The sequence below is a fragment of the Pleurodeles waltl genome, chromosome 6 (assembly GCF_031143425.1).
Source record: "Pleurodeles waltl isolate 20211129_DDA chromosome 6, aPleWal1.hap1.20221129, whole genome shotgun sequence".
NCBI classification, from domain to species: Eukaryota; Metazoa; Chordata; class Amphibia; order Caudata; family Salamandridae; genus Pleurodeles; species Pleurodeles waltl.
The window spans coordinates 334,295,236-334,321,010 of NC_090445.1; the positions used below are offsets into that span (position 1 = coordinate 334,295,236).

General features: G+C 44.1%; 1 protein-coding gene across 1 annotated transcript in view; it reads left to right on the top strand.

The window, feature by feature from the left end:
- CARMIL3 (capping protein regulator and myosin 1 linker 3) overlaps positions 1 to 25,775 on the top strand; it is a 1,220,401-nt gene that overhangs the window by 434,824 nt on the left and 759,802 nt on the right. The window contains exons 11-14 of the mRNA XM_069238205.1: positions 9,261 to 9,355; positions 9,921 to 10,007; positions 14,156 to 14,265; positions 16,746 to 16,823. Coding sequence (XP_069094306.1) covers positions 9,261 to 9,355; positions 9,921 to 10,007; positions 14,156 to 14,265; positions 16,746 to 16,823 — 370 coding nt within the window. The remainder of the gene's footprint in view (positions 1 to 9,260; positions 9,356 to 9,920; positions 10,008 to 14,155; positions 14,266 to 16,745; positions 16,824 to 25,775) is intronic.

The following is a 25,775-nucleotide window of genomic DNA, read 5'->3' on the forward strand; positions in this document are numbered from 1 at the left end:
CTGATGCATTCAGTGCCATCGCCTAGGCCTCATCCCAGTCAGCAATACCCCGACTTCTCATCCCCAGAAAAGGACCCATTCTCCTTCTTAAACACCATGTTTGATGTCTTGCACAGGGCCATGGCCTCACATGGGAGCACCTTTGAGCCCCATGGGTTCTACTGGGGTATGCGTTTGCCACTATGCTGGCATTATATGCTACAGCACCATTTGAGCTGTTCCTTCCATTCCCCTCATAATGCTGGTGCCGATACAGACACTGACTCAAGGTTCGGTGCAACGTCTGATACCTCTCCATATCCAGGCAGCATCACCCTCGGCGGCAGGTCAGCCTTCACCATCGCTATTTGATGCCACTGACGCCCTAGCCGACGCTACCCATGGAACAAGTAATGCCACTAGCACCACAACTAACCTCGCCGTGACAGGTCACTGCCCTGGATCCTTTGCCTATAATGGAAATATCTGCTGCTCAATTCAGATCTAAAAGGGAGGCACAGCTTCTTATGGCGAAGGGACACTGTCCCTTTTAAGTCTGTACACAATATGGGTTGTACACAACTTATATTTAGAATTATTAACCTCCATGGATAGGCTAAGAGTCTTTAAATAACCTCAGTAGTCACATGTCAAGTGTTCGGAGGATCTCTTCTCTAGTAATATTATGAAGCATAAGCAAGGCCCTCACTTTTTTACAAATGTGCATTTAAAGCTGGACATTCCCACACCAGGTTCAAGAACTTTGCATTTATTGAGGAGTGTTACATAAAAACATCAAAGGCATAGTAATTGATAAAGATATATTAGAGTTAATAAATAAGAACCAAAAACATGAAGCTTCATTATTAAATTCTGTTCGAAACCAGCAATTGGGCAAGTAGTAGGTTTGTGAGCCTCTATGAGCACAACCACTGGGTGGGAGTAAAGGGAAGAGAGTGGGAAAGGATATAGGTATGCTTTGATTTGTATAAGATCTAATCTGTTAATTGTCCTAGAGTATAATAACTAAGGTAAAAATGTGATATATACCAGTTTATTTCTGTACTTAATAGATATGTTCCCACTTATCTTACAAATAACAACCCACTGTTGGTCAGATAGGTGGTTTTACATTAGGTACCATTAGAGGAATATTTGTGAATATGCATACATAGAAATGCTGCCATTAACTCTACGTTGAGTGGAATCTACCTATCAAGGGTAGTAGGAATGTAATATAACCAGCAATGTATTGACAAAGGTGAATATTGCTTCAACTATCTTTAATGTGGATGGCGTCAACAGCATGAGTTCAGATGTATCTCAGTATACAGTAGGATGAGTTGTTCTTCAAACACCCTCACATTGACTATTAATGGAAATGGTTGTGCTGAAAATATTTAGCATACAAAAGAGTATACAAAAAAATCTTAAACTTGTGACTATGAACAGTTATACTTTAGTTTCCTGATCTCTCCTGAATGAAGCATGCAGAGGTTCAGTGTCCAACTCAGACAATAAGGTGAAAGAGGGGCACCTCTGCCTAGCACATCTGCTCAGGGACATCTCTCTTGTTGCAGCCCTCTTGGTTAATAGGTGGGTCAATCAATCAATCAGTACTTGGAACGCACAACTTATTACCTGTGGGGTCTCAAGGCGCTGTGGTGGGCCTGCTGATCATTCGAAGAACCAGGTCTTGAGATCCTTCCTGCATTGCTTTAGTAATGCAGCCTCTCTGAGGTTGAGAAGGAGTGTATTTCATGTTCGGGCTGCGAGGTAGGGGAAGGATGGTCCTCCAGCTGTGCTTTTCCGGATTCTGGGGATGGCGGTGAGGGCGAGTTGGGAGGATCGGAGTTGCCTGGTGTGAAAGGTCAGGCAAAGGTTCTTTGATTCTGGAAAGGCCAGTGGGGCCTGGCATCATTTTAGGAAGGAGATGGAGCTGATAATGGAGTCGTAAAGCATGGAGCTGGTAATCCTAGTAACCTTTTGACAGGCATATATCAGTGAGGTGGACATCAAGGTGTGAACCTCTAGCCAATCCCATAGCCTGTATGCGGGGCTATCAAGTTTGGAGTTACTTTTGCTGTGACAGACTGCTTCCTAGACAACTGAAGTAGAGATGAGTGGGCACGTCAAAAGGAGCAACCCCCACATCACAACTCTAAATGGCTTGGGCACTAAATCACATCTGTGTCTAAAAATGGATTATAAAAAGGGCAGCTTGAACCTCCCAAAGTTGTCAAATTGAAGCTGTACATCAGATAGGGAAGTGCAGCCCAATTCTACCTGTTTTGACCTGGACTGGGCACTAAGGCCTGCTAGACTCCCTACTGGGAGAGGGGACATCACCCAGGAGAATCAAGACCACTCTGCCTGTACCCTGGAACACCAGAATCTGCCTGCCGAGACCAGAGGATCCTGTGAGAAGGAGGTGAGTGGCTGGAGGGATAAAAGTCCAGTTGGGATCCTGTTGAGTAGATCCCTGAAGCAGAGTGTAAGATTCTGGGTCCACATTGAAGTTATTGCATTCATCAGGCCGTCTGCCTGAATATTGCTGTTTGCAACCTCCATATGCCAGGTGGGTGCCACAGGGAAGGTAAGTGCCGTTGACATGATGTAGCACTGTGACAAGAAGGAGGTCTGTTGCCCTTGTACAGTGTTGTGACCTGAAGGAGCCATTGCCCAGACTGTGCTGTTCGAGACCCCTGTGTGCAAAGAGCGGACCATGATGAAGATAAGGGCTGTCACCTTTGAGCAGCATACACCAGAGCTGCGTAACCGGCTGCAGGAGAAGAGCATCAATTTTATCAGCCAAATCCAGGAGCACCCAATACCAGGTGACAGACTCAGGAAGACTTAGCAAAGTCAGAGAAGAATTGTGTACCTGCTGACTCGCTCACAGCATCCATACGTCTGCTCACCGCAAGGCCACTAATGATCACAACGTGCAGCTCCAGCAAAGGTGGATAAGACTCATTGCTGGGCCACTGAGCCTGTGGGAGAACTTGCTTTGACTACAAGTGGAAATGAGCTGGGAAACTTTGATCTTGAAAGAGCCATTGAGGAACTTCTAAAACTTGTACATTCTAGGAGGGTCTAAGCTAAGTGATCGCTTCATGTGAATGGAGAATAACTAGTGTTTAGACAGAGAAGAAGTTCTTAAGGACGTAAGGAAGGGCACTAGAGTGCAGGCCTTACGAAGACAATGTGGTTTATATTAGTTGTGTACTATATTTCACTTTGTCTTTGTATATAAATACTAATTTTTCCATTGTAGTGTCTGGCTGGACATTCATGTATTGGAGTTACAGGACATGTTTTCAGTTGTGAGTCTACACAATCAAACATTCAGTGAAAGGTACTGTGTGACCATGGGAACATGGGAACCTGCAAAAGGGGGACAGAGGCCCATAATATCAGGAAGGGAAAAGTCACAGGAACATGGGAACCTACAAAAGGAGGACAGGGGCCCATATTATCAGGGAGGGGAAAATCTCAACAACTGTTGGCGGTCACCTCATAGGACTTTCTGAACCCCATTCTCTCCCACAGCGGAATCCCCACAGCCTAATTAGGAAATTGTGGGACAAGGAGTATCTTACTTGTTTGTCCCATAGGAGTAGACTAAACTATCTCCCTGTTAAATTGTTGGAGGGTATTAGTAATGCTCTGTTCAGATAGATACATCTACCTGTGTGTTCCTCAACTTTTAAGTATCCCAATGTGCCAGCGTTCCACAGAAACTTTTCTTCTTGGCTGTCCACGCTGACAAGGATGTTACAATGTCAGGGCTCTGCATGTGACTCCGTTTGATGTCATTGGAGCCATAAGAAGCCCTCGTCGGCATCAGTTTCTTTTTTCCGCGCCTTCGACGCGTAACGGTTTTCTCATCTCTCCCTTAGGTTACTGTTGGTAACAGTGTTTCAGGTTGGAGAAACAGTGGATACTGTTTCTCTGCTACTATGTCTCAACAAGGAAGTCCTGTTTCAAGCCCTGTTGGGATTGTGATTGTCAGATATTGATCACTGATCCTCATAGGACTGTCTTTGGTGACTCAGCTCGGACCACAACATCAACTCCTGTTCTTCGTGCCAGACGATTAATCCGAAGGCTTTGCAGAGGAGGTGAAGCTCTTCATTGCCAAGACAAGGAAGGAAAAAATAAGTCGAAAGTCTGAACCTCGTTTGGAGTCGTCGTCTCCTCAATCTTCTAAGTCTTCCTAAAGAAAGCACAAGAAGAAGTAGTGTCATAGTTCCTAGCGTCAATCTTCAAGAGATTTGTCTCCAGCATCAATGTCTCTGTGTCCATGGTTGAAGAAAGGCTCTCCAGATCCATCTCCTGTAGCCTGTCCGGCGTTGCCTTCAAAATCCAGTAAGACCTTCGACTTCCGCCGGCACCCTGATCAGGAGTCAGAGGTGATTCCTCCAATTTGTCCACTATCTCCTCATCAGAAGCAAAAGTACTCAGCTTTTCTTGGCTCCAGGAACATATCCTTCCAACTTCCTATATGCAATGTTTAGCATTTTCAGCCGGGCTGTGACTCCACCTGGTGTGCCGACGGGCCCCGTGTGTCCGATGTATTCTCTGGGAGGGTTCCGGGTACAGCACCAACAGGCGCCGTTCCTGCCTTTCATGCCTATGGCCCAGGGACCCAGACCTTCTCCGGCGCTGAGGGAGGTGACTCCTTTACTGATTAAAGCTTGGCATGAGCCAGTGGTGCAGATATCGCCTTCACTGAAGTCGGAATGCTCCATGCCAGTGTTGCATCATTCCACTCCAGTTCCTTTGGATTCGGCTGCTCAGAGATCCAAATCTCCGGAGTCGCTAACAACGTAGTTGGAGCAGATCCACTCTTCTGCAGCATTGCTACTGGACTGGAGGCATAGATCCCATAGGGAAGCTCAGCGTCTTTTGGAGGAGGAGCAATATTTGTTTGCCCAGCAGGATCCTGACCTGGAATAAGGTGGAATTCTTTCTCATGATCCAAATTTTGAGGGACTGGATGTTGCAAGTGTTCACCAGGATGGGAATTGTCGTCGTCAAAGGGTATGCCTCCCAGGATAGGAATTGTTGTTGCCATAGGGTATGCTTCCTCCTGAGGTCACATCATATGCATTGATTAGGAAGGCTGCAGACATGTTGGCATTGCCCATTGCTACAGCAGAACGTAAGTCTGCTATGTTGACTGAAGTTCTGCATTGTGCTTCCTCTGTGTTGAAACCACTATTGTTTTTTAAAGAGGCCTTATCTGAGCCTGTTTTGGACATTTAGCAGAAACCTTTGTCAACTCTGATAGTGTATCAACCAATGGCCAGCAGGTACAAGACTGCTCCAGGGGCCTGTGTTTTTGAGCAGTCATCTGTCACCCAAATGTTTAGTGGTTCAGGCTTCCTGTTCTTCAAAGTTGACCCCTGGGTCCTTTCCAACTTCTCCAGCAGATAGGGAGACTAGGACAATGGAGCAATCTGCTTAGAAGGTAATTTTTTTAGTAATATGGCTCTGAAATCGGCCAATGCTTCATGTCTCTTGGGCTGCTATCTTCATACCTTTATGGATTCTGCCAGGGCAGTGGTTGAAGATGTTCAGGGGCACTTTGTAGAACTGTTAAATGACATCCAGGCAGCAGCAAGACAAGTTATTCAGTCCAGTGTGAACTCGGCTGATTCAGTCACTGGAGCAATGGAGACCTCTTTTGCTACACTGCAACACGCTTGGTTAAGAGAGTCTGGATTCTCGGCTGACGTGCAGTCCATTCTGATGGATTTGCCTTTCAATGCTGTATGGCTGTTGTGTGCCAAAGTGTATTCTGACTTTCAAGGGCAGCAAGGCGACAGCGAGCTCTGTAGGCCTGCAATCTCAGCCCAGAGTCTATAGGTTGTTTCGCGAGTTCTGGGGGTCTGTTGAGAACTATTCCTTTCAACAGCAGCAGCAATCTGCCAATCCACTTTACAAGTCCTACAGAGGGTGTGACAAAGGTAGACCGTGAGGAACTGCCAATCAGCCTTCTTCCTCCTCCTCCTCCTCTTCTTCCCCGGCCAATGTCACAGGAAAGCAGCACTAGTTCCACCTTCTTGGAACACGTGTTTCCACTGGGAGGAAGGTTGTCCCTTTTTCTACCTTGACATTGAACCTCTGAGTGTTGAGTATTGTAGAAAATGGATACACCCTACCCTTCCAGGAATTTCCGTACCCTTTCCTCTCCAACAAGGTTTTTGTTCAGAAGAACATCTTCTGCACCTTCAACAGGAGGTTCAATCCCTACTTCAAAAGGGCGCAGTGAAGCTGGTTCCAGAGCAGGAACAAGCTCAGGGATGCTATTCTTGTTACTTCCTGATTCACAAAAAGGACGGTCGTTTATGTCCCATCCTAGACCTCAGGGTTTTGAATTGGTTCCTCAAGTAGAAAAAATTCAAAATGCTGACCCTAGCAAAGGTGCTTCTTGTGCTAGACAAGGAAGACTGGATTGTGTAAATCGATTTGCAGGATGCGTAGTTTCACATTTCCGCTCTGCAATGACACAGAAAGTATCTCCGCTTCACGCGGGGTCTCAACATTATCAGTTTGCTGTCCTTCCATTTGGTCTTACTTCCGCACCTCGAGTCTTCATGAAGGTGATGACAGTGGCCACAGCACATCTCAGAAAGTGGGGAATACTGGTACTCACTTACCTGAACAATTGGCTGATCAAAGCCAAGTCTCCAGAGATGGTGTTGCATCACTTGCAGTTTCCAACTCAGTTGTTGTACAATCTGGGCTTTCCCATCAATGTGCCCAAATCTCTCCTAGAGCTCTCTCAGCTTACCCTGTTCATAGGGGCAGTACAGGACATTACAGTGAATCGTGCCTACCCTCCTCCTCAGAGGATTCAGGACATTCAGGCAAAGACATAGATGTCTCAGAATGGAGCAATGGTTCCAGTCCTGAAGGTCTTACATCTCCTAGGTCTAATAGCCTCCTGCATTCTGCGGGTCACCCATGCATACTGGCACATGAGGGCCCTCCAGTGGTGCTGCCCTAGGCAGTGTTTTCAACACCACAGAGATTTCAGAGAGATGGCAAAATCTCCAGAGACACTGTAGTGGATCTTCAATGGTGGAGTGTGGACGGCAATCAGTCACAAGGGAAGCTGTGATCATGGGTGCTTCCACTCTAGGGTCGGAAACACATCTAGGTGATCTGGAGATCAAGGTACTTTGGTCTCCAGAGAAACAGTTATTACACGTCACCCTGGTGGAATTGCAGGTGATGCATCTGGCTCTCAAGGCCTTCCTCCCTTCCATTTGTGGTTAATCAGTGCAGGTCTTGTCAGAAAATACAACAGCAATGTGGTACATCAACAAACAAACAGGAAGGTGTAGGGTCATATCTTCTCTGCAGAAAGGCTCTACAACACTGGTCCTAGGCTCAGAACCATTGGATTTGCATAACTTGGCCAGAGTTCTTAACATACCTGTGGACAGTCTCAGTCAGCATTTTTCAGCAGATCATGAGTGGCATCTCCATCCAGAGGTGGTGCTTCACATCTTCTGGCTATGGGGGACTCCTCCTGTTTGCCACTCCTGATACCGCACCCTGCCCGTTGTTCTGCAGCCTCCAGTATCCAATGCAGGGGGTGCCGGGGGACATGTTTCAAGTGGATTGGGGTTCCCAGCTGTTTAACGCATTTCCCTCCATACCCTTGCGTCCTCGAGTTCTGTGGAAGATTCACCAATACCAGGCCTAAGTCATAATAATAGCCCCAGATTGGCCATGGAGGGTATGGCACACAGACCTTCCTCACCTCTCTTTGTGCCCTTCGTTCCAGCTCCCGCACAGGGCAGACCTCCTCTCGCAGTTGCAGGGGCAGTTCAACAGCCCCACCTCCAGAGCCTGCATCTAATTGCCTAAAGATTGAACAGGGCAAACTCTTGTGGTGGATTATTTTATCAGCCATGTGACACTCCACCAAGTCGGTTTATGCTGGCAGATGGGCTAAGTTGGTAAAGGGATGTGAAGAGAATTTAGTTGACATTTTAAAAGCCCATTTGTCTGATATTTTATGCTTTGCACTTTCCCTAGCGCAACAAGGTCGTGCAGTTGCAACAGTAAAGGGCTATTTGTCTGCCCTCCTGGCATTCCTTTGTTTACCAGACCAACCTTCCATGTTTAAGTCCCCTATGGTGCTAAGGTTTATTAAGGGACTTACTAATAAGTATCCTCCCACTCCATTTATCATGCCTCAGAGGAATCTTAATTTGGTACTGACTTAACTTATGGGTATGCAGTTTGAACCCTTCCATAATTGTTCTTTGAGACTACTGACTTTCATAGCTGTTTTCCAAGTTGCTATTACGTCGACTAGATGTGTTAGTGAATTGCAGATATTATGTGTGAAACCCCCTCCACGACTTTCTATGTAGATAAGATGGTATTGAGAACTAGGGTTGCTTTCCTACCAAAAGTGGTTGCTCCTTTCCACTTGGGCCAGTCTATCACCCTTCCTACTTTCCATCCTCCTCCACATCCATCTGAGGAGGAGGAAAGGCTTCATTGCTTGGACCCTATAAGGCTGTTGGCTTTTTTATAGACAGGACATGTAAACTCAGGCTGGACAATGAACTGTTTAATGGCTACATGGGCAAGATGAAAGGAAAGGCTGTGCTTAAGGGGACATTGTCCAGCTAGACCATTCTCTGCATAAAGATCTGCTTTGACATGGCTAACAAAGAGCCTCCTGAAGGTATTAGAACTCATTCCACTAGAGCTAAGTCTTCTACTTCTGCTCTAACTAGAGGTGTGCCAGTAGTTGACAAAAGCAGTACCTTTGGCCTCCCTCCACACTTTTGCAGAGCACTATTTCTTAGACTCCGAGGTTAGGAGGGACAGTCACTTTGCCTGTTCTGTCTTGCAAGATTTTTTGGTATTTGTGATTTGTTCCCATACTCTGTGCCTCGATGCACGTGTCTTGGCTGAGTATACATTTTGCAACAATTGGGTGAAGCTGTTTATTCACTTAGTTAGGAGGTGACAAGGCCATCCTGTGTCTCCTTTCCTTCCTGACACCTTTTACTTCATGTTATGATCCCTGCAGAATTTCAGTTCTTCGCTCAACATTTCATTTTTATTTTTTAGACCTTCCATATTTCTTTATTCAAGTGATACTCATTCTTTCCCTGCTTCCCCTCATTTGCCTCCTCACTGCGCCCTTCCTTACCCCCCTTTTTAATCCTTTCCCTCGCCTCCAGACTTTCTTTGCATCCTTCTCGTCATTCTGCCCTTATCTTAATCTTCCTCTCTCCTAGTGACTTTGCACTGAAGCTGGCCTCTGTTTTTGGCGAGAACCCCAACACAACTCTCCACTCAATCAACCTGTCACACAATCAGCTGGAAGACAAAGGTAAGTTCTTGATCCTACATCCCTTTGAATCTGTGTCTATCTCATTTTCTCTCATTCCCAGATTTTTTAAATGTTACCAAGCTGCCCTTTTCCCTACTGCTTTCATCTAAATCTGTTGCATAACATATCACATGTATTTGTGAATCGCTGGTCGCCCCTTGCGGCATCTTGGCCCAACTAAATGGTACTCATTTTATTTACCTCTGAAGTATGAGAGACCGAGTGGACCCACCGGGATTCCAACATGTGGTGTTAGATAAAACAAGTATTTCTGGAGTGGATGTGTTATTCTGCAGTTCCGCAATAATTCTGTTGTCTCATAGCCTTTTTTCATAATTCATTTTAGCACTCATTAAATATCAATTTTTTGTGTTTCTTTTTGATCCAGTCTGCCATTTCTACTCTTTTTCCTCTTCTAACTCTGAATTGTATTGTCCCCTTCACTTTATCTGCAACCCTCTGTCTTTTCTGCTAGCTCCCTTTAATGCTTCTCAATTCTCTGTACATTCCCACGCGCATCATATTTTCATCCTGACTTAATATTATTTCCCCTGTGGTTTAATAGGGGTGTTCAGTTTAAGCCAGCAGCTGCTTTACTTTCCAAAGGGACTTAAGCATCTGAACCTCTCCAAAACCTCCATAACAGCCAAAGGTAAAGTATCTCTGTGTCTAGATACTTATAATACAATTCATTTCTGCATTTTTATTTTACTTCATAATACATTATATGAACATATGTGACATAAGATCTGTCTGTGTATTTTAACGTGAGTGGCCCTATAAAACATGTAGATATGTAAGTGAATCTGAGTGCTGTCTGTGCCTATGTGTCTAGATGTGCTGGGCACCAGTACAAAAAATAGTATACCTTAATTTGCAAATGCTAAGACATTTCACTTTTGTACTTTCTTCCTTTAATTCAACTGGAACGGACCTACATGAATCATTCAGAAGCAGTGAGAGATTGATTCATACACAGTGCGATGACCCCTGAAGGTTACAGTGTGTTTGTTTGATTCACATAACTGTTTGGTTCGGTGTTATTTCCAAAACATCTGACGGAGTCGGTTGAATCTGCGCATTCAAAGTTTATTTTTGTAAAATCAGTACTCTAACATATGACCCTCACCAAGTCCTGAGGACTGTCCTTTAAAATTACAAGAGTAGAACTGAAACATCGATATTTTGGAGCTCTATAAGGCAGATATAACCGTCTATTGATAGTTTTTTGTGGGAAATCCGAAAGGTTACTTCCAGTCAGGCTATATGGACTTTTGTTTCCCTTGGAGCTCCGCCCTCCTATTGTCGCTTAGGGCCTGATACGACCTTGGCAGAGGGCATTGCTCTGTCACAATCAAATTGATATCCCGTCTGCTGTAGTACAAGTTCCATATCGTATAATGGAACTTGTAATATGGCAACAGGATATCCGTCACATTTGTGACAGAGTAATTCCCTCCGCCAAGGTCTTAATTAGGCCCTTTGTGTTTTTCCCCTTTTTTGAAATATGTGATACTTTGTTATATGTATGTATGTATGTATGTATTTTTAAAGGGGAGGATTGGTGGAGTTTCTGATTGATCTTTGGTACGCACACATATTTTGGCGGATTAGGATTATAAACAATAGAATTCACTGGAAATTAAAAAAAAAATATATATATATATATACACACACATATAGTCAATTGTTGTTTATGGTATCTTACATAAGGGGACTGTTTAACCCATTTAAAAATGATGTAATGTCCAGGGGATATTGCTGTGATGTTATCATCACACTGTGGGGGTCATTCTGTGGGGGTCGTTGGCCCTGGGGGTCATTACCGCCAGGGCCAACGACCACGGAAGCACCGCCAACAGGCTGGCGGTGCTTCCTGGCCAATTCTGACCGCGGCGGTAAAGTCGCGGTCAGAAAAGGGAAACCAGCGGTTTCCCGCCGGTTTTCCCCTGGCCAAAGGAATCCTCCATGGCGGCGCTGCAAGCAGCGCCGCCATGGGGATTCCGACCCCCTTCCCGCCAGCCTGCCAGGAAGAGGCTGGCGGGAACGGGTGTCGTGGGGCCCCTGGGGCTTTCCCGCTGGGCCGGCGGGCGATCTTTTGAAGAAACCTTCACCGCTGGTGTTCCTTTCTGGGCGACCCTTCTCCCGGAATGCTGCACCCAGCAATAGGTAGCGCATTCCCTACATGGATCCCATTGTCCCTCCGAGGTGTGCACTCAGGCGGGGACCCGCAGCACCACCGTAACCAGGAGGAGCCCAGGAGGGTTCCCCTTTCATTCCTTACAGTGCGCTAGCCCCCTTCCTTTCAGTGACATGGCATGGGAGCGGTGGCAGTTATCTTACAGCTCACAGGACACGTGTGTTGTATGGGGGTGCAATCGCTTTATACATTGCCTCTGGGATAGGCCTGACTGCTGGTGCCAAGCTGCCAAGGGGGTGAGCAGAGGTTATCTTGGATGTGTAACTCCCTTGCCCTGACAAGAGTGGGGGGGTTCTGCCTGGCTTAGGTGCATACCCTAGCCAACCAGACACCCCATTTCTAACAGCGTATATTTCTGCTCGAGCACAGTTCAGAATTTCACTAAAAGTATATCACGCCAAACATGATCCAATACAGTGCGGTGAGGCAAAAGAAGATGTAAAGCCAGGCTTGAGGCCTAGTTGCCATTAACTGCTACACCAATCCAAAATGACTTCCATCTTGAACGTAAGAATGAACCACTTTGAATCACATTATATGACACCAAAACATTGTTCTGTTAATGGAACTGATAAAACTGTACTAATGTAATGATTAATGAGGATAAAATCTCTCTTAAGCTTGTGCCTTTAGAGGAACGGTAATAGCACCCTTAAACTAACACGCCTTACCAAAGCCAATAGGTTTCAGCTTTAAGTGGCTGGCCTGCTGCCTTTGCCAATTCTTGTTTGCACTGATATTTAAACACTTGTAAATGTAACCCATTCAGTGACGGCCACCATGAATTATGACACATGTACATGCACCCATCAAGACATATGCTCATGAGCGCATCATGATACATGCATGCATTTGCATGCATCATGACATGTGACATGATGCATATGCATCCATTCAGTGTGGCAAGTGCAAACGGCATGGCACAGTCACCATTTAATTTTCTTTTCCAAGATGGTAGATGTCGATCATGGAGCAGTAAATTAAAAAAGAAAGAATAAAATGTGCTTGAGAACACATTTTAAGTAGAGCAGCCCAACAGGCAATTGCAGATGCTGGGCCCTCCAAAAAATAATAATTGGAAAAAAAATGTTAAAACAACATGTCACAAGGTGGGTGGGGTAGGGAAGCAACAGTAGATAGAGCAGAGGGTAGGGAGAAAACTAAATACTGCAGAGTAGCAAGACCAGAACGGGACAACGGGGGAGCTGCATTAGGAGTTAGGGGTGATATCATATCACAAATAAAAAGCTTAGTGGAGTGAAGAGAGAAAGCAACTTGCGAGCTTGTGTGAGGTGAGAAAGTGAGGGGGACTACCCTGACAGGCTAGAGAGCAAGAAAATGCAAGCACTCAATGGAGTGCCAAAAGTAAGATATAAAGAGTCATTTCAGCTTAGCAAGGAAAAGATAAAACTCATTGAATGCAAGATTGAAATGCCCCGAGGTGGGTCAAACAGAGGAATGGGGAGGAAAGCCGTTGACTCAGGAGCATAGAGGTAGATGAATAGCAAAGCCATCCGGTCTTGAGCAAGGGTGCTGACTCAAAGCTTACTCAAAGTATATTTGCAACAGTGGGTTTAGCAAAAGCCTCATAAGAATTGAGGAAGGCTGTTATTTAAATTATTCAACGGCAGCTGTCAACTTGATAGATAGGGGGAGACTGTGGAAAACAATTAGTGCATAATAAAGTCCTTGGTGAAAAATTGCAGTATTTTTCTTTTAACCTAGATGTTACCATGTCCAACAGAACTAAAAAGTCTATGAGAACCAAAACCAAACTATCTTTGTGCCCTAATAGCTAAATGTTCAAGCAAGCTCCAAGTTTCTGTATGTATAGAATAAACAAATATAGTGTTGAGTGATTGTAACTGATGAGTAAAGGGAAGATGTGAGAGGTGAGTAGAAAGCGAGACAAGGTGCTCCAAAAGTGGCAATGTTTCTAGCGGAAAAAGAGAAGACAACTGACAGCAAGAATAAATATAGGAAGTATAACTCATAAAGGCTCAGGGAGAAGATGGAGATAAAAGGATCTAACTTGGAAAAGAGCTAGAGAAATATTGTCCTAGAAGCACTTTATTGCATAAATGTGTAAAATAATCTTGTAAGTCTGAAATAGAGCAGCCTCTGTACTATGGACGGAACAAAATTCATGGGGAAGAAACATGAGTGTATGGGTAGCAGTTAACCGATTCTGCTGGAAATGCTATATTTTGGAGTACTTTAGAGAGAACATTATTTGTAGGGAAGGAGGCTGAGAAGATCCAAGGGCTGGCTTCTTCAAAAGAGGAAGAATAGAGTCTTGTTGAATGAGGGAACAAAAACAAGAGTTCGGACCTCGTGAGCAGACTTTCAAGAAGTAGGAGCAGGAGTGGGAAGTTGGTTAATTTTCAGCAGCACTGGTTTTTCTGCTCAGTAAGGGCCAGATGTAGCAAAGGTTTTTACCCATTCTGTGTCTATGGGAAAAAGTGTTTGTACATATGGCCCTAAATGTGTATATAAAATGTTGTAATATAATGAAATGCAATCTCATTCTTCCAGTTGCCCAATGACCATGGCAGTCTTCTTCGTCTAATCAGTCCCATTTGTCATTGTCTGCTGAATAGGTTTAGGATTCTTGTGCCAGGCAATTGGGGGGAATCCAGGTTTCGCCAGCTCTCTCCTTCACCTGGATCTGAGCAAAAATTCTGGCCTTCTCGCAACAGATGAAGCGAATGTAAGTTATTCCATGATGATGGTAATTCTACTTTTCTGTATTGACATGCTTTATTTCTCAGTCAAGACTGTGCAGATATTGCCTTCAGAGAGTGTGCTGGGGACTTCTTTGTGTATTTTCACAACTTTGCCTATGTATAGCCTAATTCTTAAATGTAAATACTTGCACAAGGAACTTCGTGTCCCAGATGTTCAATCATCAGGAAAGACTTAATGGTGGAAGAGAATGACATTTGCTATGAGATTCAGTATTAGCTGCCATCCAATCAAAGGGTTTGTGCCTAAAACAGGAATCTGCGGCTTTGCATTAAATTGAATCTGCTTTTTCATTGAGATGAAGGCCCATCAAGTTCAGCTTGATAATTAGTTATTTTGTCTCCTGCACCACTTACATATGTGGTCCTGCAAAATACCAGCTATGCCTATTGTATTCTTTAAACTAAATGTACTGTCTTTGGGTTTTAGATGTTAGTACAGTGAATTAATTCCAAAGCTTTTAACCATTATGAGTTTTTGGGCCATAATTAAAGTGAAGCCTTTAAAGCAAATGCACCCTCATGCTACTCTGTAATGCCCCAAAAATAATAATCTGTTGTTCTACTTTCAAGTAGTATTTTTTAAATTCTTGACAAATTACATGTTTTGACGTATTATAGTCTGCTTGTTTGTTATTATTCCATGTCCTCAGATTCTGAGCACACCCTCTACAGATCGTGCTTACCACACCAAACTGTATCCGAAGCGTTTCAATGGAAAGATTTATCCTAACTTGAAGATGTGCCTCCCCTAATACACTGACCCATACAATAAAATCAGCTAAATCTTTATCAAACCCAAGGGAGGATAAGTTTTCTGTGAGTCCTGGAAGAGAGAATCACACTTAATAGCATGCCTGAACAAATATACCCTTAATCTTACTTGTATTTATAACTCATGAAAAGTTACTTCCAGTATTACTTGAACCAAAAGCCATTATTTTTTCTCCTAGATTAATTCACAGAATGTGCTGCTATGCAAAGTCTTTCAAATCTGTGACTTCCCCTTACCACACAATGTTCATAAAATCTGAGTTATATTTTATGAATATATTAACATTTCTTTTGACAAACGTTTTATTATATTTTGTTCTGAAAAGGTTGGTCTAAGGAGCAAACTCCTTAGACATAGAGACAAACTGGGTATTTATTTAAAACAATGGAGGCCACCCCTTATGGTGCAGAATTTTCCCTGTAAACTCATTAAGAGGACCAGTCAAGATTCGAATCCAGTTATCTTTATGAAATACAACTAATACTGTAATCCCATTTTATCAACTTTGTCCTTAAAGTAGGTCAGTCAGCCCTGATTTTCTGACCTTCTGGCACACAGTTGTGGATCAGGTAGGTGTGGTTTTTCAGCTGTTGGCACATGGTTGTGGGTAGGATAGGTGTGGTTATTCAGATGACAAATTGCTTGAATGGGTGACAAATCTCAAAAGGTTGTGGGTATGAAATTGGGAGATTTGTTTCCCCAAAAAAACAGCAATATTCAGTCCTTAAACTTTTTTTCAAAAGGTAGGAAAAAGTATTTTCTTCCAAGAAATACATTAACATTAGTTATTGCTAAATAGGTTGCTAAAGGTGTAGTGTTCTCATTGTAGGTTCTATTAGTTATATGTGTGTTTTTATATGTTCATTGTAATATACTAATCTCTTTCTTCTTTTATATATCTTATAAGCCTGATTAAAAGTATTTTTTATTCAGTTCAGGAAGAAGTCAGACCTCACAGAATAAAACTGATTCAGAGTAATTCAGACCCCCTGTATGTTTGTGTGTTTCCACTATGTTGCCATTTGAGGCTGTTTATGATGGCGATTATTCTGTGCTTTGCAGTAAATTTAAACACATATTCTACAACTGCCAAAGAGGCTTGGGAGGAGTTGTGACAGTTTTGATATTGATTGCTGCGCCTCCATACTCCTGGTCCATGGAGGCTTAAGAGGCTAAATCAGGGTGAGTGCGACAGTAAAACATAAGAGGCAAAATTAGTGTGACTTCAGGTAGGGAGTGTGCAGGAGGAACCAGCTAAATTCAGAATGTATTCCAACATATTTTTCCCCCAACTGGTGACCCTAGTTAGCCTTGGTTGGTTGTCGAGTCACCAACTTACAAGTAGTAGTTCAAGTGCCTTTGTGCATCATTTGAGCTCTGATGACATCACATAGATTGCCCTTTCTACCAATCTCTGCCCTTCATCACTTTCCTTTTTGCTGCTTTGGTACTGGAGGGATCGATAATGATAGACTTGAACTCAATAAGAAATGTACTATTGTAACCTTTGAATAAACTCTGGATCTAACACATTGTGCCCCTAGTCTCGCCACATAAAAAATAGTCCCACTGTCCTCCCATATACAATGAATGGTTCATTCTTACATCCATCTGTTATGTTCATTGTTAAAAAAACTTTGTTCTAAATGTTTCTTTTGTCTTCTCCCACAGGCACTCTACTCTTTTCTGGCTCAGCCTAACACACTGGTACACCTGGACCTTTCGGGAACTGACTGCGCTGTGGACACTGTAAGCATAAGGCCATATCACACTGTTTATTGTAGACCAGAAGTGTAGGAGTTCAAGAGTACTTTTGTGATGAAGCAGTGTTGGATCATAATAGCCTGCAAATAGGTTAAAACATTTAAATTCCTCAGTTTGGCAGGTTTCCCTGGAAAAAACTTTGAAATAAAGCTTAGTGAAAGATACTATGAGCCAATGAACAATAGCAAAGCAGTCGTTGTGAAAAGGCAATGACTGCTTTACAACACAACCTTAGTTTCCAGTCTAATGGATGTATAGATCTATTGCGGTCCAAAATGACCAGAATCCTGCTCCATTAATATTAGTGAGGCAGGATTTTGTGAATTTTAGTGATCAGCCTGCAAATTCTGGGGACGAGACCTAATGAGCAACAGCAGACTACCACTCTTGCATCCACAATGGTAGAATGCTTATTTTTGTAACTTCAGCTGCTTTCCCAAATGAATATGCCTAAGAAACAAGTTGGACCATATACCTAAAAATGATAAATGGAAGCATTTGCCTCTACGGATGATGCAAGTACAGAACCAGCACTTAGAAATTCTCCTCCAGGTGACATTGGTTAGTTCCATAACTTACCAGACACAGAATTACAGAAACATGGCATGCCGATTGCGCCTACTGAAACATTATTATTCCAGCTTGATTCTAAACTAAGATCTCATGGATGGGGCTAGCCAGACCCCAAGATTGCCCTGTCTGTTGGAGTTCTAGAGTACCCCTATCTTCAGACGGGGCCCCAGCCATTGGCTAGAACGATGGGCTGATCCTTGTGCTGCACCGACTACATGGCTGTCGGACAAAAAAGGTCATGTTGGTCTTGCCAGTGTGCAAAGCACCACAGCTGCTGTGGTGCTGTTCACACTGGTGGTGCCCACTTCAGCTTGCTGATTCACAGTGCCTGTGTTCAAATTGTTTACTGTGTATTGTAGAGGTCCTTGATGGGACCTGGAATCCAGGGCAAGACACCAGATGCTGAGTAGTAGTAGTAGTGGCAGAGGAGAGTGACAGAAAATTGCCACTGAGTATAGCAGGAAAGAAAGACCAAGGAGGATCTGAATCTTTAACTTCATCTGCTCATTTAGTAATGGTGTAGCAAACAGAGAAGTCTTCCAAAGAGAGAAGTCAATGGCTAAAAAAGGAAAGAGTGAATTGTTTGCCTACAATCCTCAGTCCGTGAGGCAGGTGGGGGAGCTGTGAGGGTGCATATGCAATGCCTGATGGGAAAGTTTTTGTTGCTCACTCAATCAGTGTGAGTTCCTGATTAGATCAATGCTCAGGAACCTACAATGTACTGCCTGGAGGATAGGGTCAAAAGAAGTGGACCTGGAGGAATTATTTGACTTAATTAAGACCACCTAGGAAACAAAGAAACAGGCGGAGGCTCTGAAACAAAGGGTCTTTGTATTTCTTTAAATTTTTGTTTCATTGACTTTAGTACATGATAAAGTGAATACATGTATATGATGAATTCAAAAAAGGCATTGTAACCATACAATCTGTATTGCAGTATTAAACAAGTGATTATGAGGTCTGAGGTTCCCAACAGGTAACAACAGCACCCATACTAGCGTATCAACCATGTGTAGCAAAATATGTTAGCGATCCAGAATAGCAGACTGGTTAGGCAGTTGACAGTGTGGTCAGGTGCAAGAGCTGAAGAGTACTCACAGCAGGAGCACACGTCACCCAAAACAAAAAGGCTTACAGTATCTACATCAAAGCCCTTTGAGCGAGCCCCCAAACCACATCATTGTTCAACCATTATAGTCTACAAATGTGTGAATAACTTCCCTCATAAAGTGTAATTAAGTTATCTGCGCATTCTACACACCTCTTCTCTTCTCAGGGCTCCGTCTTCCACTCTCTCCCTATGTTCCACTTCAGTTTAATGTTGGCAGGATCCCACCGGCATTCCATGTGAGAGCCAACAATCTTTTGACAACCAGGAATCGGTTGCCTAGGGTTGGACCGCTGGAAATACCTAATAAACATATCTCAGGTCTACATGGAACCTCCCTATCCAGTGTCCTCTCCCCAAGGGTTGTACATCCTGTTCCCAGTATATCAATTTCCAGGTACAGCTTCCCACTATATCAAAAGGAGTTGTAGTAGATCATGTTGTGGCTGCTCATTAGCACTATTGTTCCAAAGGGGCTCAAATATCCACATTAGTGAACCATACTTCAAAAATTCCCCTAGGGGAGAAATCATATTCTTCTATAAATGTGTTTTGTGGAACAATCTCCTCAGCTGACTAACAACTCTGGACTGTGACTCTCCCATCCTCAGTCTGCTGCAACTTCATCTGTGCCATGAAAAAGGAAACATCCCCTTGTGGAACATCAATCAAGGGTAGAGCAGGGGCAAACAAATACCAGTCAAATGTCCTCCTAACTCAGCACTCCTCACATTTCAGTGAGAGAATCAATGTGTGGCCTCTCGATCCAAACATTCTTTTCATCAATAAGACTAGCTATCAAGGCTCCTTGATTAGGCTCACTCCCCATACGACCAAGCTCCACTCTGCCCTATCCATCCAACCACGTAGCAAGCCTTAGCAGCAGTGCTGCCTAATAATATATTTCAAAATCAAGCATGCTCAAACAGCCTTCTGGAATAGACCTCTTAAGACCTTCCAACTAAACTATTTGACTGTGCCCATCCCAAATAAATTCCCTAATTACTGAATCAACCTGTCTAAATCATCTTATTAAGACTCACACCAGTAGACTGACAAAACAAATCAAGTAGCGTAGGCAGAATAATCATCTGTTCTGTGGGCCTAGGTGTTTACTCCTAGGCTTATGACAGTCAATTACTTTAAATCTTTAACTGTCTCCACTCTGAGGGAGTGTCTTCCAGAGATGAGACTGGAAGAGAATAAACTGTTTAAATATTGATTTGGCAAAAACTAGGTTCTTGTGGTTTATGGCAGGGTGACCACGATATGGCCATCAGATTGGGACCCTCTTCTCTCCTCTTCTGACAAGTGTCTTGGTGACAAAGTGAATGCAGATCTAAAGATGTCAGCCTGAGTCTCTCCTATATGATCCTCATGTACCCTTGCATGCATAAACTTTCTCCATTTCATCACTGCTCAAAGTTGATTGCTGCTAAGCAGCAATATGTGCACGTTGACTCACTCTTTGTTTAGTGCAAAGTCTTATATATTGGCATCACTAGGTCTTTATTACACTGTAAGAAATTGGGTTATTAATTGAGGGGGATGAAAACCCTCCTCAACAACAACCACAATCAGCTCAACTACAAAGGCACTAAATTAACCTGTGCTTATCCCTCTGGTAGCTTGGCGCAAAAGCAATCAGACTTAACTTTGAAGCAATGTGTAATGTATTTTTCTTGCTGCACTAAACAGTAATAGAGTGAAAACACAACACAAGAAAAATCCCAAACCAATTTAGAAAAGTACTAGATTTTGTGAAATCTAGCTCCTAAAAAAGTGAAGTGCTGGTATCTGGTCGCGCAAGACCCGGGCAAATTAAAAAGTTAAGGCCGAATGCGTTGAAGCACATGTTAGATTTGGCCCGGTTTGGCTTATCTTTGGGCTTAGTAGAAATTATGAAGAAAAGTCCAGGTGAAGGTCAAGTTCAGCTGGTCACGGCAGCAGGCTGAGCCCGAGGATTCATCGTTGCTAAGGAGCGCTGGATTAGATCTCAATGAAGCCACTGACAATGGCAGGATAAAGATCTCAGCGGGACAAGCTGGATTTCCAGGCCAAGGAGTTCGTCTTTGATGGGGAGCCTGTCACCACCGAGCCTGGTCATTTTTACCTATGAACTTAGTCTACTTTTTTTAAAGTTGAAAACCGCCCGCAGGACGAAGCTGCAAGCCATCACCAAAGAGGGCTCCACATAGTGGGACCTGGGTCGATTGGCTGGCACGTAGGTCCCGGTCTTCTATCAGTTCTGGCACGTTTCGGTGAAAACGTTCCAAGTCCCAACTTTTGGTGTTAAACAGGAGCAGCACCTTTAACACCACAATCAAGGGTCCAAGGTTTGGGGAGTTAGAACTCACTGCAGCAGAAGCCAGGTGCAGGGTTCAAAGTCTCTGTCTCTAGAGGTTGTTAGGTCCCTGTAGCTCAGACAGGATGCTGGCCAGCTAGCCATTGGAGCTGCTATGGAAGTCTTGGGTTCAAGCAGCAAGACAGGTCTGAAGAAGGAGGGCAGTCCTCTGGGGGCAAGGCAAGCCTCAAGCAGGGCAGTCCTCTAGTAAGCAGCAGGGTAGTCCACTGAGGTACAAGGTAGTCTTCTGGGGGTCCTAAGCAGTTCTTCTAAAGTCTTCCGCAGGTCCAGGAGTGTACTGATGGGAACTTGGTGACAGTCTACGACATGGGGATTCCCTGTACTACTGCCTCATCTGGTTCTGTTAAGTTGCTCCCTTCCCCTGCCAATGCTTCAAGCGATCTGAGGTGGCAAAAGGCTATTGTCAGGTTCCTTTTTGTGTGCTGGAGGCAGGAAACAGCTCCGCCCCCAACCATCCTGGCAGGATGACACATCCTGACAACAACTTGTCCCCTTTTATCTCCCTGCCTAGGAGGAAAATAAACACAATGCCCAACAGCTAAGCTATTCACTGTCATGTGACCCAGGAAATTGGCAGTAGGCACCACATGGATGGGACAAGAAAATACAATTTTTCTAAAAGTGGGATTTTCAGACTTGTGACTTAAAACCTAACTTTACCATTGAAGGAAATTTTAAATTGCAATCCATTTGAGTTCAAATATGATATTCCTACTAGCTCCCCATCGGAATGTAGCACAAATTAAATGCAGTAAGATAACCTGATGTTATCCAATTGGAGAGATAGGCCTTACAGATGTAAAAAACGAATTTAGGAGTTTTTCAGTACCAGGACATGTTAAGCGTACAAGCTTTTGAGGCCTACCATAGGGGTGACTTATAGGTATTAAAAATGAAGGCTTAGGGCTGGAAAAGGTTTATTTTGTCAGATCAAAATGAAGCTACTTAAGTGGATGGCACAATGTGTGCTGCAGGCCCACTACTAACATTTAATTTACATGCCCTCAGTATATGGTATACCACTCTACAAGAGACTTATACAAATTAAATTTGCCAGTCAGGTGTAAGCCAATATTTCCATGTTTTAGGGAGCGAGCATAAGCACTTTAGCACTGGCTAGCAGTGGTAAAGTGCACATAGTCTAATTACAACAAAGTTGAAATTCAGAAAATAGGAGGGGTGTAGGCGAAAGGTTTGGGGCCACCCCAAGAATGACAGATCTAATATACACCATCTTCAATGCCTTCAAGATCAATTGTCAAGACTGGTCACTCTCACCCAGCGTTTGTATGGCCACACCTCTCCTACGTCTACTTCAATGGCTTTCACTCCAAGCTAAGGTCAAATTAAAAACCATATAGCTATTCACCGTAGCACCTCTTCACTCATCTCAACATTCTTGTGATGCTACCGCAGAGTCACAAACCTACATATAGAGGGCAGTGCTTCTCCTATGTAGTCCAAAACCTTGGGATTCTCTTCTATTTGACCACAGCATTGCTGATTTCCCTCTGCCTCTCCTCTTTAATTAACGGTTTGCACGTTTTAACTATCAGTCCACTTTGTCCATCATCTTCCTTCCTAGTGCTAAATACCTTTGATTGAAAGAGAGCTAGAGAGGTTTATAAATCTGCATTATTGTAGTTCATATAAAAGTAATCCATTAAAGTTACAGAAAATACTTTTTCCTTGTGGTAAATGGGAAGACCATCTACTTGCTGCAACTATCAGGATATTATTCATGGTTCACCAATGTGGGCTGGTGGAGACACTGGCAAGGGAGGTCGCGCATACATTTCACCTCCCACTAAGTTGTTTTCCTGTTGGATGCTTAATTTGTGATATTTAAGATTCAGAATACCTCAACCAATCATTGTCTGACCATGCACCCTTAAAAGTGCTGGTTAGTATTTCTGGAGGAGAACTTGAGCCGAACCGAAGCTGATCTGGACATACTGGCATTCATAACGTTTACTGTCACCATTAAAGATGCTATTTAAAGAAGAGGCAGTTGAGAAGGTATGACAGGTTTTTGAAGTTGGTCTTATGAGGGTCTACCTAGAACAAGGAGTCCAGCGGACCCATTTCCACCGCCTGGCATGCGCTCCTAGACCACTTCATACATATCACCTACAAAGATGACCTTCCCTCATGAATCACTGACCATCAGATGCCTGGAATGCCCCCCACAACAGTCGCTGACCCTTCAACTGTCCTAGTATGCCAGCCTCTCCTCTGCTGCCTCTACCTACGCGATCCTCTCTTATGCCCCCACACATGCCCAGCATTACCAGTCCCCTAGCCGCTCCCTCAAACCGCCAGGTCTGCTCTGTGCGCACGCTTACATGCCACACTAGACAACACCCGTGTCTCAGATCGCCACCATCTCAGCTTAAGCACAGACCTCAGAATTACTCAGCCTCTAACCTACCCCCTACCCAGTCATCGTACAGCCACTATTTCTTCAGTGGCTTCAGCAACAATTCCTTCCATATGATACTTCTCCCATGGACTAAATCCCTTGTAATTGTTTGCGTACACCTATTGTCAATGGTCTTCCTCACATCTTTCTGTATTACTTGGGGCCTCTGTTGCTGATGTTCTTGTTAATTGAAAATGTTCAATAAAAACATTCGTAAAAAATGAGGGCCTACCTAGCCACCTAACAACTAAGATTTATACAGTGGCTAGTTCTAACTAGTCACTGAATTACATTGTCTCATCACTTTATTAAACGCTGTTGCTAAGATTTGATCCCAAACAGGTTTGGGTCTTGTTGGAGGAGTCAGAATTACAGTTTTAAATATTAAGGAACAATTTTTCACTTACCTATTTGGGATTGTCAAGGATTATTCTTGTCAACAGTGAGTTGACAATCTAGGTCTTAATCTCATTGTCACCATGTCAACACTAAAGCCAATTCTGTGCATTCAATACCTATGAGCTGGACATGAAAAGAAGAAAATGGACCTTTTGCAGATGAGGTTACTTTGTGTTCAGTAGAAGTGCTGCCTATTTCATATGATCCAGTCTCCTTTAGTCAAACAAATATTGGGGGTCATTATACCGCCAGGGCCAAAACGACGGGAGCACCGCCAACAGGCTGGCGGTGCCTCCCGGCGTATTTTGACCGCGGCGGTAGCGCCGCGGTTGCACCGTCGGGCCGGCGGTATACCGCCATTTTAGCCCCGGCGGTGATAATCCACCAGGGCAGCGCTGCAAGCAGCGCTGCCCTGGGGATTATGACTCCCCTACCGCCAGCCTGTTTCTGGCGGTTTGCACCGCCAGGAAGAGGCTGGCGGTAAGGGGACTCAGGGGGGCCCTGGGGGCCCCTGCACTGCCCATGCACTTGGCATGGGCAGTGCAGGGGCCCCCAGGCAGAGCCCCTTTGCGCATTTCACTGCCCGAATTCCAGGCAGTGACATGCACAACGGGTGCTACTGCACCCGCTGCACATCAGCATTGCCGCAGGCTCAAATACGAGCCGGCGGCAATGTTGATGTGACTTTTCCGCTGGGCCAGCAGACGGTAACTCTGTTACCGTCTGCTGGCCCAGCGGAAATGTCAAAATAGGGAGCCAGCCATACCGCCAGCAATGGCGGTATTCTGGCGCCCGCAACCTCGGCGGTCTGCCATGCATACCGCCGAGGTTGTAATGACCCCCATTGTCTCTTCTGAAGTCTATAACATCATTATGTCAGGTTGCATATGATATTACTGCTGGAGTCCATGGGGTACCAATGTGTCATAAATTAGGAAATTAGGACCACAAAGTTAATATGTTCTCCAAGGTTGTGCATTCACAATGCCCCATAAAATAATCTGCTTGATGGAGTTTCTTTTTATCCTTGCATATCTTTTAAAAAACTGTGTAGGAAAGTCCTCCTTTTTGCCCTGGTCACCCCCAAACCTTTTGGACACATACTGGTGGTTACTGACTCTTTGCCGTACCCTGGGTACTGCTTACTAGTCCCAGGGCCAGTGCTCTGTGTAAAGTGGATATGCAAATTTGGCTAATTATAATTGGCAAACTTAACTTACCTATAAGTCCTTAGTATATGGTAGGGCATGTAGGTTGAGGGACCCCAGCATAGGTGGTGCCCCCATAGGTGCACTGCTGAGGTACCCAGTGTCATTTTAAAGTCAGGCCTGCTTTGCTGGCTGCTTTTAAATTAAAGTAACATGCAAATTCAACTTTGGAATTAAAAGTAGTTCCAAAGTCTTAAGCTACCTTATTTTTACGTAAAAGTCACCCCTAAGGTGTGCCCTATGTGCCCCTAGGGCTGGGTGCCATGTAACTATAAGCAGCGACCTTATAAAAATAGTTGTATAAGCCCTGGTGAGGTAAAACAGCCACGTTCGTTTTTCCCTCATTGTAGTGAATCGCCTCAATAGGCTAGAATGGGGAGACTTTATTTTAATTTGAAAAGTCCTCTTAAGTAAAAGATACATCAAGTTTGGTATCAAATTAATTGTTATAATAAAGAGTTTTAAACTTTACCTGAAAAGTTGCCAATCTCAGCCCTGCAGTGTTTTTGCTGCTTTGCTCTGATTGGCCAGCCTCTGGCAGCCTGGCCAGGCTGCCTTGATGAGGTGTGAAGTGGCCTGGCTCCACACAAAGAGATGTGCCTGGGGGGAGGAGATCTTCCTGCAGCAGATGGGGAACAGGAAGGGGGAGGGCTGCCAAAGTGGTCTTCAAAAGCAGGGAAGGACATTTGGAGCAACCCAGCAACACCCTCACGTCCTGCAAACCTAGACAGTTAGGTGCCCCCTTCATTAGATTTAGGAGAGGGCAGGAGAGGGGTGTGTTTAGGATTTTTAGACACACCAGTGGGTGGGCTCAGCCAGATGTAACCTCCAAAAATCATTTTCAGCCATGATGGATTTTTGA